The 12,485-nt window shown below is 36.3% G+C and overlaps 2 protein-coding genes across 6 annotated transcripts in view; both read left to right on the forward strand.

Annotated features, from left to right (window-relative positions):
* Positions 1-6,552, forward strand: part of LOC132186066 (uncharacterized) — a 23,244-nt gene extending 16,692 nt beyond the window's left edge. For 3 of the 5 annotated variants that reach the window (XM_059599851.1, XM_059599877.1, XM_059599859.1), the window contains 9 exons: positions 617-851; positions 1,221-1,304; positions 1,577-1,651; positions 2,251-2,334; positions 4,976-5,040; positions 5,114-5,354; positions 5,438-5,526; positions 5,607-5,721; positions 5,806-6,226. In XM_059599851.1, the coding sequence (XP_059455834.1) occupies positions 617-851; positions 1,221-1,304; positions 1,577-1,651; positions 2,251-2,334; positions 4,976-5,040; positions 5,114-5,354; positions 5,438-5,526; positions 5,607-5,721; positions 5,806-5,847 (1,030 nt within the window). In that variant the 3' untranslated portion in view covers positions 5,848-6,226. Of the gene's footprint in view, positions 1-616; positions 852-1,220; positions 1,305-1,576; positions 1,652-2,250; positions 2,335-4,975; positions 5,041-5,113; positions 5,355-5,437; positions 5,527-5,606; positions 5,722-5,805; positions 6,227-6,289 lie in introns of those variants that run through there. The other 2 variants (XR_009440704.1, XR_009440703.1) reach the window with 2 other exon arrangements.
* Positions 6,553-7,308: 756 nt separating this feature from the next.
* On the forward strand, positions 7,309-11,725 carry LOC132188562 (monooxygenase 2-like). Its single transcript, XM_059603059.1, has 6 exons — positions 7,309-7,431; positions 7,520-7,666; positions 7,878-7,946; positions 9,938-10,103; positions 10,480-10,708; positions 11,121-11,725. Exons 1-6 carry the CDS (start codon positions 7,355-7,357, stop codon positions 11,663-11,665), a joined length of 1,233 nt encoding a protein of 410 aa, XP_059459042.1. The 5' UTR covers positions 7,309-7,354; the 3' UTR covers positions 11,666-11,725.
* The last annotated feature ends 760 nt before the right edge of the window (positions 11,726-12,485 follow it).

A 12,485-nucleotide genomic window follows, 5' to 3' on the forward strand; every position in this document is an offset into this window, starting at 1 on the left:
AGAAATTATCTAGGTAATTACAGGCTGTATCTCAGTGATTACAGCAATCTAGGGCAACAAATAAGGTAACTAAAATCTACCTATTAATTACAATATACTATAGCTATAATACAAGAACCTGCCATAACTAGAAAGACTAATTATGGCTAAATATATATGGACCGTATCTGATTGACACTTCATGCAGTGTATCTAGGATTGATCCTCCAACAGCAATGATGGATAGAAAAATTGACCATTTGTTTTGAACTGTGTGGAGACTGTAGCATTATTATGTTTGTATATTTGTTTCATAATTATTTCTTTTGAACTCTTTGCCTCGTGGAGCATTTGGAGGGAAAAAATGATTGGAACTTCGAGAACTAGGAAAGGACTTTGGGGGAGCTCAAATCCTTTTTCTTAGACAACTGCTTTTTTAGCTCCCTTAGTTATTAGCTTTAATGACTTTCTTGTTCTCTTTTCTTCTACTACTTAGGCTTTCTCTTGTATACTTCATGTGTACTAGAGTTGCGCCCCTTTGTGCTTTTTGATATATACTTCATTACTTATTAAAAAAAAAAAAAAAAAAAAAATTCCTTTTGAGTCCTTTTGATCCTAACTATGTTTCTCTTGGCAGGTATATTGAGTTCTATGATGCAATGTCTGTCCCTATGGCAATAGCACTCTCTGGTCAGCCTCTTCTTGGTCAGCCAGTTATGGTAAAGCCATCAGAAGCTGAAAAGAATCTAGTACAATCAACTACAGCTGTGGCTACTGGACCTGGTGGGCTTATAGGCCCCTATTCAGGAGGGGCTAGAAGGCTGTATGTTGGCAATCTGCATTTCAACATGACTGAAGCTGATCTTCGTCAGGTAAGCATATTTTATGGGGCATCATTCTGTCGAATCTGTAGGGTATTATATTGCACAAGTTATTGATTGTACTAGAGTATCAATGGGAGGAGGCTGGTAAATTGGAATCGGCTATTCCTCCTTGTTATAGTTTATATGCTTATGTTTTTGTTTTTACATTCTCTTTATAAATTCTTAATTTTTAAATAACATGAAAATAGTTTCATTAATATAGATGTTCTTTGGTCTTCTCATTAGTTTTCATGATTTATTTATTTTTTTGTTACGGTTATCATGCCTTGTTGAAGTTATTTTTATTTGAATTCTTGATATGTTTTTACTCCTCTAAATAAATTATGCAGACCCTTTGCTGTTGTTCTGAATGTTCAGGTTTTTGAAGCATTTGGTCAAGTAGAGCTGGTGCAGTTGCCTCTTGATGAAACTGGACATTGCAAAGGTTTTGGCTTTGTCCAGGTGAGTAACACTATCAAAACATATAATGATTACTGAAACTGCCTGTAAATGCACCACCCTGAAATAAGTATTAAATGATATAATGAGTCCTTTACATTGATAGATTGATATTGGGTTTCAATATGCATATAGCTTGTTATTTCTAAATCAAATGGTATGCTACCTGATATAGTGTTCTTGGTTGCCTCTACTGATGTTCAGGTGGCCATGTAAGATGCTCATTAAGTTTCCTCCTGAGTCAGTGGGCTAATTGAATATGTTGTTTATTGCAGTTTATACGCCTTGAAGATGCTAGAAATGCACTGAGTCTGAATCAACAATTGGAAATTGCTGGTCGGCTCATCAAGGTATTGCAATCAAGTCTTTGTTCATACTCATGTTAGGCTTGTGAAGTTTAGGCTTTACAAGGATTGTGTTTTTCACTTGTTAGATGCCTATATGAACATGTAAGACCTCAATTAGTTAGCATTTATGCTATTTGTGTTCTGTTGAATGTGCATGCAAACTAATGGGGTTCAATTGTTTTGAACTTTTGTTAACTAGAGCTGGTGTAATTCTAGTCATATATTTGCCTCCTCTGCCCCCCAAACCCCAAAGAATATGAACTGTAATGTACGCATAGATGTGTTGTTCCATATTTACTATGGCACAGTGTTGTAGTCCATTGGGTTAACGTCTGCTTCTTGTCATTTCTAATATTGTTAAATGGTTGTCTTGAGTAGCAGCATATCAGTCAATACCATAACTTAAAAAGAACTTTACGTAGTGATCCAGAGTAATGACCGAAGGTCTATCCTTTTAGATCAAATTTTGATTTTTTGGCTGTCACTGGTCTTTACTAACTTAGCAGGTGCTTCTGCATAAGTCTTGAGGGCATTCCTTTTCTGTCTCCTGCTTGGAATATTCTCTTATTCTTTTTATTTTTTTTTAATTTTTTTTTTTTCAGGTTTCAGCTGTTACTGATCAAACTGGAATGCTAGATGTTGGAGGAAATCCTGGTGACTTTGATGATGACGAAGGAGGTGGCTTGGTTAGTTAAACTTCTATTATATTTTCTCTCTCTCTTTTTTAAATTAATTTATTATTATTATTATTGGGGGTGATCATGCGGTTAACTAACCGCAACCGCTAGGCAGTTAACCGCCCGGTTAGCGGTTGACTGCATCCAGTTAACTGCTTTTTTAGGCTTTTTTTGGGCTCACTTAAATTCTTTTTTTTTTTCCATTTTTTTTTTTTTTAGGGTCCAATTTTCAGTTTTGGGCTTATTTTGCCCTTTTTGGCATCAAAATATACACTATTTAACAAACATATAGGTGGTGATATACCACATTGGGCTTGCTCCAAAATGAGCCCATATAAAAAAAATGTAAAGGGTACGTAAAAAAGCCCAAATGCTATCAGCATAAAAATAATAATAATAATAACATAGTTATATGAAAATCATCAGGATGATCAAATTCCTAACCCAAAGTAATATAAATATGAGAATAAAGGAAAAGCCAGTTGTTAAAAAGCTTTAGAGTAGATATCCCAAACAAGGAACACAAACATAAACATATTCAATATACCATAATAAAAATATAATATATATATATATATATATATATATATATATTAAAAAAGCGGTTAGCGGTTAATAAAAACCGCATGAACACCCCTAATTATTATTATTATTTTTAAGTTTAGGGTTTTCTTTCGTATGCTTCCTGTGTATTTAGGGGCGCCTTGTGCTTTTAATGATATTTGTCGGTTACTAATAAAAAAATTTATCTAGTTTTTAAAATTTATTTCTCTCCCTTGAAGTTGGTTGAAGGACCAAGGCTTGATGCTCCATCTCTCTCTCTTTTAATATTTATTATTATTATTTTTTAATACTATGGCAGTTATTTTTTTTGTTTCTTTCATCTGTTCATCGGTGATGGCAATCTTACATGATAACCAGGAAGTTGTGGCTCTGTGCCAAGCAATGTTTAGAGATTGTTCTTACGAGCATGAAAGCTCTTACTGCATCCACTGCTTTTGTATAATGCTCACTGTTACCATAGTTGGTTCAGTGGGCTTTTAGTGAGTATTACTTTGGCTATGAAGTGGCCTTTTCCTTTAGGCAGTAGCATGCGCTGATCTAGATATATTCTTGCATTTTCTGCTTATACAAAAATGATGATAATGTTTGATTTTAAATATCAAGTCCTGGGTGCTTGTTAATTTCACTTCAAGGCAGAATAAAGATTGCTTGTGTACATTGCTTTGGTTTGGTAGCAGATGAGGAAACTTGAATTAGATAACTCTTCCAATAGGAAGCCATTTATGAAGGAGTTTTTTGACTGGTCGCTTATTCCTGTATGCAAGCAAATTTCATTTTTAAAAATTTAAATATCTGAATTAATCTTTTCTTTCTTTCTATTTCTCTTGTTGCTCTGGCTTAGATATCTGAAGTAATTAACATAGATATTAAGGTGCTTCAAAAGAAGAGTTTTTAGAGTCGCAGTGAGAATGTGATTTCTAGGCCTAGGGGCAGACCTAGTATTTTAGATGTGGGAGGACAAAATAAAAAAATTTGGGGGGGTAAAAGTTTGATTTTTTTGATAAGTAATAGTCAATCTTATTGATAAGTAAAATAAAAAATACTTATCAAAAAAATTGACTATTACCCCCCCAAGTGTAGGGTTAGTTCCGCCGCTGTCTACACCCAAATGAGGGTATTCTACTATTATTTTTCGGTGGTAGTACATTTGTCTTGTCTGCTACTTGGTAATTCAAACCGGGCATGGGGAGCTGGTCCTTGACTTGAATATTCTCCATAAAAGCTACAAAACGGCATTTTCATTAAACGCATTAGACAATTGTGCTATCTTTTAGTGTGGTGATAAGGTGATAAATGATATTGCCTCTCCCTTGTGTCATTTTAAAATGTTTTTCAACTGAAGGTTTCATGCTTTTAAGCAATTAAGAGGGCTGTCCTCTCTTTTGGCATGTTGGAGTTGTTTCTTGTTTGAGAAATGATACACTTCCCAAAAGATGGTTCACAAATGATGTGTCAGCATCCTATGATCAGTTGGTGACATATTTTCCTAAATAATAAATCTCATGGGATAGTGATACATTATTTGGGAATCAACTTTTGGAGAAATCTGCTGGGAAGTATAGCATTTCTCTTCTTGTTTTTATCACTGAATTTTTTGATTTCCAGACTACATCTAGTGCTGTTGCACTGGCTTCGTGTTGCTACTGTGTTGTCATTGACCTAGTGGTGTTAATGGTGCTGTTGTTGTCATGAAAGTGCTACTATGACTTGCTGGACATCTTAACGTTCATGGTGACAAAACAAATGATTCTGAACTTTTTCTCTGTCAACAATATCCAAAAGTTCTAGATATTGTGCCCTTTTTTTTTTTCATTTGCATGTCTAAATTATGTAATTACATATCTTTGGATGCCAGATTTTCTTTATAGTGTTTCTCTAGTATACATCTCATGTACTATTGTTACAGCCTTTTTTGCGAATAAATTCAATATATTAATTATCAAAAGATTTTTTACATTTCTCTGCTCTAAGTTATCCATCTCTCAATCTCTTGAATATTCTGGTTGGTCTGTTATTAAACATCTGTTTGTTAATTCCTCTTCAATAAATCATTGGCCAAGCTGACCGTTGTCCTTTTAATTCTCAGTCTCTAAATGCACGTTCTCGAGCACTTCTCATGCAAAAGTTGGATCGCAGTGGCACTGCATCTAGGTTTGTCTCTGCCTAATTTGTTATTATATCTGAAATTGGCCTGTTTTGATCTGAGATTTTCTTCCTTCTGCAGTATTTCTGGTTCTGTTGGCACTACTGCCGTCAATAACACTGGCCTTGCTTTACCACCGGCACCTATCCTTGGAGCTGCTCCTGTGGTACCTCCGGTTGTTGCTCCCCTTGCTTCTTTTCCTGCTCTTGCTGGACTTGGCGCAGGTCTTCAAGTTCCCACTGCTGCTGTGCCAGCTATTGATACAATTGGTGTTCCGAGTGAATGTTTATTACTAAAGGATATGTTTGATCCAAATGTTGAGGTTGGTGGGTTTTGCATTTTTAAATAGTTTTCTGTTCATATTCTTGTTGCTAGCTTATTTTTGAATGACATCCCCTTTTGCAGACGGAGCCAGATTTTGATTTGGATATCAAAGAAGATGTTCAAGAAGAATGTTCAAAGTTCGGAAAATTGAAACATATTTTCGTGGAGAAGTGAGTTTAGTGTGCAGCTTTTTTTTTTTTTTTTTTTTTCTTTGGATAATTGGGGCTTATATATTTATACTGATTAACAGGAACAGTGCTGGCTTTGTGTACTTGCGATTTGAGCATACGCAAGGTGCAGTCGCTGCACAGCGTGCTCTCCATGGAAGATGGTTTGCTGGAAAGATGATTACCGCAGCATTTATGGTAATCATGTTTTCTATGGCTTCATTTTATTTTAATACATATTGCACAATACAAAGACTAAAAATAAAATTCACATGCATGCAGGTACCCCAGGCATATGAGACTAAGTTCCCTGAAAGTAGATAGGATTATGATTCTGGATGTACAACAATGGGAGTCTAAAAGAGTAGTCTGTATGCCTATTGATGCCGCTTTTTATTGCTGCCTCTTAAGGTTAAGATAAGATGTCATTTGCTTGTCTTCAGTTTTGGGATTTTTTGTTTATTGTTTTCTTTTTTTCTTTTTTTTGGGAGGGGGGGAGGAAGCGAGGGAGAAAAGCTTGTGTACAATAAGTAGTTATACTCGGGTGTTTGCAAATGAGTTGCTAATAGCAGAAGATTGTGAAAAGAAGTCATACTTACATTTTATGAATTTGTTACTGCCTTTTACAATCAAAATCTAAGAGTCAACTGTTTGGATGCAACTGCTGCTTCCTTTTGTAATCTTGAGGTTTTTTTGGCTACAATTTCTGGCTGTCAGCTGCTCTTGATTATACTTCTATGTTGTCTGATATTGGTTTTAAATTTAGTTTTGCAGCTTATGGCTTTTGAAGCCTCTCCCAATGGTTGTGATTTCCAGAGCCATGGTTCATCCTTACCCCAGATGTTGGAACTTATCATTTTTCTCCGTTAGACTAGATTGAAGCCCTAGTACAAACTAGACCCCACAATTTTTGTTTTTGTTGTTTTTTTTCTCAACACCTAGAAAGTGCTAATGATGTTTTGTCGAAAACTGGTTTGAGAGTTTGAAACCATTCTTAGGTATCAATTACAATGATCATGATGTTGTCCACGCGCTATGTGTTTGGACTCTCTGATTTTTCATTCGAAATGTGCATTTTTAATCAAAATCGCAGAAAATGTTCATTTGAAAACATGGACAAATTCACTTTTTTGTGCAGTAGGCAAGATGGTGCATTAAGCCAAACTGTGTATTCTCACGTACAACACGCATAGACAAAAGCATATACTAGAACATACTTTAACTGTGTTATGAATTTGCTATTTTTTTTAAATTGCACATTTTAAAATTGCCAAACCAACAATTACCGATGTACTAAATAGATTGCAAATATGAGATGGATGTTAGAGTCTGTTTAGGTGTGCGTTTGAAGAGTATAAAAATGTGTTTTAACATTATAAAAGTTTGTTTGAAGAAAAATGTATCCGTTTAGTAAAAAAAATTGAAAGCGCTTTTAAGGGTTCAAATAGCCTAAAAATAGCCAAAAAGTATTTTTTAACTTTAAACTCTATTTTACAAACACAATTTAAAAAATGCTCTTAGTGTGTGTTGTGATTCAATCGTACTTCATGGTCCAGATATTAGAGGCATGTCACACTTGCGTACAACATTTGTATTGTCTGCCATCTTGACCTTTGTCAGTGTTGTCACCATCCTTTTGTTATCGTCCTTGACCCGTTCCTTGTGGGGATAAGGTGGCATTAAATCCGAGAAAGCTCATCCACAAGGCATCCAAATTCCAGAAACTTCATTAATAATCCCAACCAAAAACCAAATCATTTCACGTATAATTATACTAATCCCCATTCTCCCCCACCCTCCTAAAAAAAAAAAAAAAAGGCAAAAAAACATCATGGAAGAAGTAGTTGAAGACATTGTGATTGTAGGAGCTGGAATTGCTGGCCTCACAACATCCTTAGGACTTCACAAGTACCTATATATCTTCTCTCTCTCTCTCTCTCTGTGTTGTGTTGCAACATAATAATTATGATTGTAAGTGATGCGAATGTTTTCAAAGGTTGGGAATCCGAAGCCTAGTATTGGAATCCTCTGATGGGTTGAGGATCGAAGGATATGCCTTGACATTATGGACCAATGCTTGGAAGGCCTTGGATGCTGTTGGCATTGCCGATTCCATTCGTCACCAACATGAACTCCTTGATGGGTAACTATTTTATATATGTATATTCACCCTCTACATCTGCATTGTGTATGTAGGGTTTCTATTATTTGTCTGTTGGTTCAATGCTTAATTAATTGCTAGGCTTTTTACTGAGCGATTAATTGATGGTCTCTATTATTTACTGTTTACCTGTACCAAAATTATTGTCAAAGAAAAGAAAAGAATGAACTGACCAGTAGCGATTTGAGTGCAGGAACGTGAGTACCTCTACAGTTTCGGGACTTCAAACTTCATATATATCTTTTAAGGTCAAAGGAAAACAGTAAGTTTTTTTTTTTTTTTTGGGTTCATTTCTCACATTCCTGCATTAGAAAATAATTTTCTTATAAGGAAGGCAAACATAGATACAATTTATAACCATTCAGTGAAAAGATCATTCCTTTATGTGGATGGCTTATCTTCTCAATGTGGAAATAGGGTGTTACAACTATGTATAACAACTAGGGTTCGTTTATTTCGACATAAAATGGTGGTCAATGGAAAATATATTTTTTTTGACCGAAAATTTTTTCTTTAATTTTCGGAAAATGAAAACCGTAAACCATTTTTTGACTTTGAGCATTTTATTCTCAAATCGACGGACCCTGCCAAGACCTGCCTAAGAGCTGCCTGGAACCCTGCCGGGACCCACTCGAGACTTGACCAAGACTCGCCCAAAACCCGCTCGGGACCCCGCCGAGACCTGTCCAAGACCCAACCAGACCTGAATGGGACTCGCCCGGACCTACCCATGATCCGCTGGGACCTACTTGGGACTCGCCCAGTACCCGCTTAGGACCTTGCCGGGACTTGCCCAGGACTCGCCCGGACCTGCCCTGGACTTGTCCAAGGCCCACCTAGGACCTTGCCGGGACCCGCCCGAGACTTGCATGGGACTAGACTAGGACTTGACTAAGACCCAACTGGGACCCCGTTGGGACTTAACCGGGACCTACCTGGGACCCCACTCAAGACCTACCCTTGACTTGATCGGGATTCGCCCAAGACCTGCTCGGGACTTGCCCTGGACTCGACTAGACTTGAACGGGACTTGCCCAGACCTACCAAGGACTTGACCAAGACCCGCTCGGGACTTGCTCGGGACCCCACCGGGACCCGTCCGGGGCTTGAATGAGACCCAACCGGGACCCCGTCATGACTTGACCGGGACCTGCCCTTGACTCGCCTGGGACTTGCTCGGGAGTTGATTTAGACCTGCCTAGGACCCTGTCGGGACTTGACCGGGACTCGCCTAGGACCCACTCGGGACTCATCGAAAAATATTTTCAATGGAAAATATTTTCGGCGGAAAACATTTTCCTTGAAAATGATTTCTTAGAAAACATTTTCCGGTATTTGGCAAGTATGGAAAATCAGGCGGGCCCCCGACGTCGAAAAATGTTTTACATTTTCAACAGAAAATATTTTTCTGGAAAACATTTTCCGGTATTTGGTGTGTACGCAAAAGCATATTAAACACTAAATGCGGAAAACATTTTCCGGTATTTGACACGTACGGAAAATCGGGCGGGCCCCCGACATCGAAAAATGTTTTACATTTTCAACAGAAAACATTTTCCTGGAAAACATTTTCCGGTATTTGGTGTGTACACAAAATCATATTAAACACCTTGGTAGGTCCTGCCAGGGTGTCGGGTTGATCCCGACGGGGTCTCGATAAGGTCTTGGTAGTGTCCAGGTGTGTCCCGGGTAAGTCCGAGTGGGGTCCTTGCAGGACTCGGTTCGGACACCTCTTAAGACTTGGTCTGGACATTTTCGCAATTTAGAGGTTAATATGATTTAATGAAAAAATATATAGAAAGAAAAAATTTTGATTTTCCGTGCACGCAATAAACGCCGTAAAATGTTTTCATCAGAAAACATTTTCAGGGAAAATGACTTCCCTGAAAATATTTTTCGACGGAAACCATTTTACGTCAAAGAAACTGAGCCTAAGTGAAAGCGCTAGCTATATTATATGCGCTATTATTTTAACAACTGACACTCGTATATATCAAATATTTCTTGCAAAACCAAGAAGTTTCTAAGTATTTGTCCACTTTGCACTTCTTGACAATCATTTCTTTATTTCTAATTACAAAATGCAGCCATGAGACAATTTAGGTGACAAATGTTATATACCATGTCGGAAATTTGTTTTTTTTGTTTTGATTTGATTTTTTCTTTTTTTTATTTTTTATTTTTTTATATTAAATTTGTGATTGAGATGTTTGAACAGCTAGCTAGGTTTAATAATTGGTGTGTGATGTGCAGTGGAGTCCATGAAGTTCGTCGTGTCAAAAGGAATATGTTGGTGGAAGCCATTGCAAAGGAGCTTCCAAGTGGCACAATTAGGTACTCTTCCAAGGTGGTTTCTATAGAGGAATCAGGCTTCTATAAGCTTTTGCATCTTGCTGATGCAACCACTTTTAAAACCAAGGTAAAATTCATTTCATCGTCCAAAAGGAAAAAAAAGAATCATCAATCCTTGCAATGTTTGTTCGATTTGCAACAAACCCAATTACCTAGAACCAAAAACAAAAAGGAATCGTGAATAAATTTACGGGGAGAAATCTTGAGCAGACCATCTATGTAGTTTACAATGAGCCCTATTTAGATACAAGAATGGAGGAACACATCCCATGATTCAAGTGCCCAAATTATGTGTGGATTGATGTTAGTTGTAAGTGGTAATTGGTAAGTGCTTGATTCATGTTTCCTTCCTTAACAATGTATACCAAAAAATAAGAACATAATTTACTTTTGATTCATGTTTCCTTCCTTATTGGAGTACCAATGTTTTGAATGAATTAAAGGTGTTGATTGGGTGTGATGGAGTGAACTCAGTGGTGGCAAAGTGGCTGGGCCTAAAGAAACCAACTTCCACAGGGAGGTTTGCCATCAGGGGCTGTGTAGATTTCAAGCACAATCATGGGTTTGCTTCCAAGTCCATGCAGTTCTTTGGAAATGGTGTTCGATTTGGTTTTGTTCCTTGTGATGATGATACTGTTTACTGGTTTTTCACTTGGATTCCCACCAGCCAAGGTGAGTCCTTCCCCTCAACTTATAAGAGCATGTTTAATTTTTTATTTTTTATTTTTTAAATTATAAAGGTTTTTGTAGTCACAAATGCCCATGAAAAAAAAAAAAAAAAAACAATGTTGAAAGTTATTTGGAACATGTTTTTAAGCCGTCTTCATTGTTTGTTTGTTTGTTTGTTTGTTTGTTTGTTTTTTTTTTTTTTTTTATGTCAATTTAAGATTTTAGAATAAGTTATAATTTATATGGTATCATATAAAAAATCATGAATTCAAACCCTGACTCTCACAATTTACCTTTAAATTCAATTAAAATATTTCACATGTTGTCTGATTTTATACTTTTTCTTAATCTATTAAGATAAGTGATGATTTTTGACAAGAAGATGCTCCTAAATTTTTCCTTGTCTTTTTTGCAGAGAAACAGACAGAAGATAGCCCAGCTAAAATGAAGCAACTTGTATTAAGCAAGCTAGGAAAAATGCCTGAACCAGTAAGGGCCATGATAGAAAATACTGAAGTGCATAGTTTTGTCCCATACCGGATAAAATACAGACACCCACGGCAGCTTATTTGGGGAAATACAAGCAAAGGCAACGTCTGTGTAGCCGGAGATGCTCTCCACCCCATGACCCCAGACATCGGCCAAGGTGGGTGTGCTGCTCTGGAAGACGGTGTTGTTTTGGCAAGGTGTCTTGCTGAGGCCATATCAGGAAAAACAAAGGAAAAGGCTGAAACAGAAATGGATGAATATAAGAGGATTGAAATGGGGTTGAAGAAGTATGCCAAAGAGAGGAAATGGAGAAGTATTGAACTCATTACTACTGCTTATATTGTTGGTTTCATAGAGCAGAGTGATGGCAAAGTGATGACCTTTTTAAGGGATAAAATTTTTGCTGTATTCCTAGCTGGTTTACTGCTAAAAAAGTCTAGTTTTGATTGTGGGAAGCTTATCATTTCTTGAATTCAATCAAATACATACTCTTTATATTATTGTCTGTGTAAGATGCATGGTAATTTTTTTTTTTTTTGGGTTGTCACTCATATATATATTATTGTGTCTTTAACTTGGGAGACTCTTTGTCTTGCATTGTAACATCAATGCTTGTGGTGCGTAATTTTTCTTGTTCATCGCATTAATGGGTGTTTGGAGATTGATGTGGACATGTAATTTTTACGTGGAGGAGATTTTAAGAATGATTGATTTGTTTTTCTTGTGAGGGTGATTGGTTGATAAGAAAGTCTAAACCTCCTTTTCCCATCAAACTTTTTTAAAAATTAGGGAAAATTACAGTTTATCCCCTTAAAGTTGACAGCGTTTTTCAATTTGAATACCAAAGTTTTAATTTTTGTAATCCACCCCTCCAAAGTTTCAATTTTTTGCAATTTGACAAATTTTATCCAAAACTTTTCATATTGCCCTTAATTTTTATTTTTTTATAAAAATTTTAAAAAAAAATTCGGGGTGGCTTTGGTCATTTGGTCATTTTTGCACTCTCAAATTTGTTTCAGTTTTCATAAAAAACAAAAAAATAAAAATAAAAATTAAGGGCAATATGTGAATTTTGGGATGATATTGGTTGAATTGAAAAAGATTGAAACTTTGTGAGTGTGAATTGCAAAAATTAAAACTTTGATGTTCGAATTAAAAAACACTGTCAACTTTAGAAAGTAAACGGTAATTTTTCCTAAAAATTAATCATTAAATCTTCGAATATGAATTCTCCTCTCTTTAATGCTTATTTATATCCACTCCACACAGGGATCTTTGGTTTTTAGTAGGG

This window comes from Corylus avellana, chromosome ca1, assembly GCF_901000735.1.
Source record: "Corylus avellana chromosome ca1, CavTom2PMs-1.0".
Lineage (NCBI taxonomy): Eukaryota > Viridiplantae > Streptophyta > Magnoliopsida > Fagales > Betulaceae > Corylus > Corylus avellana.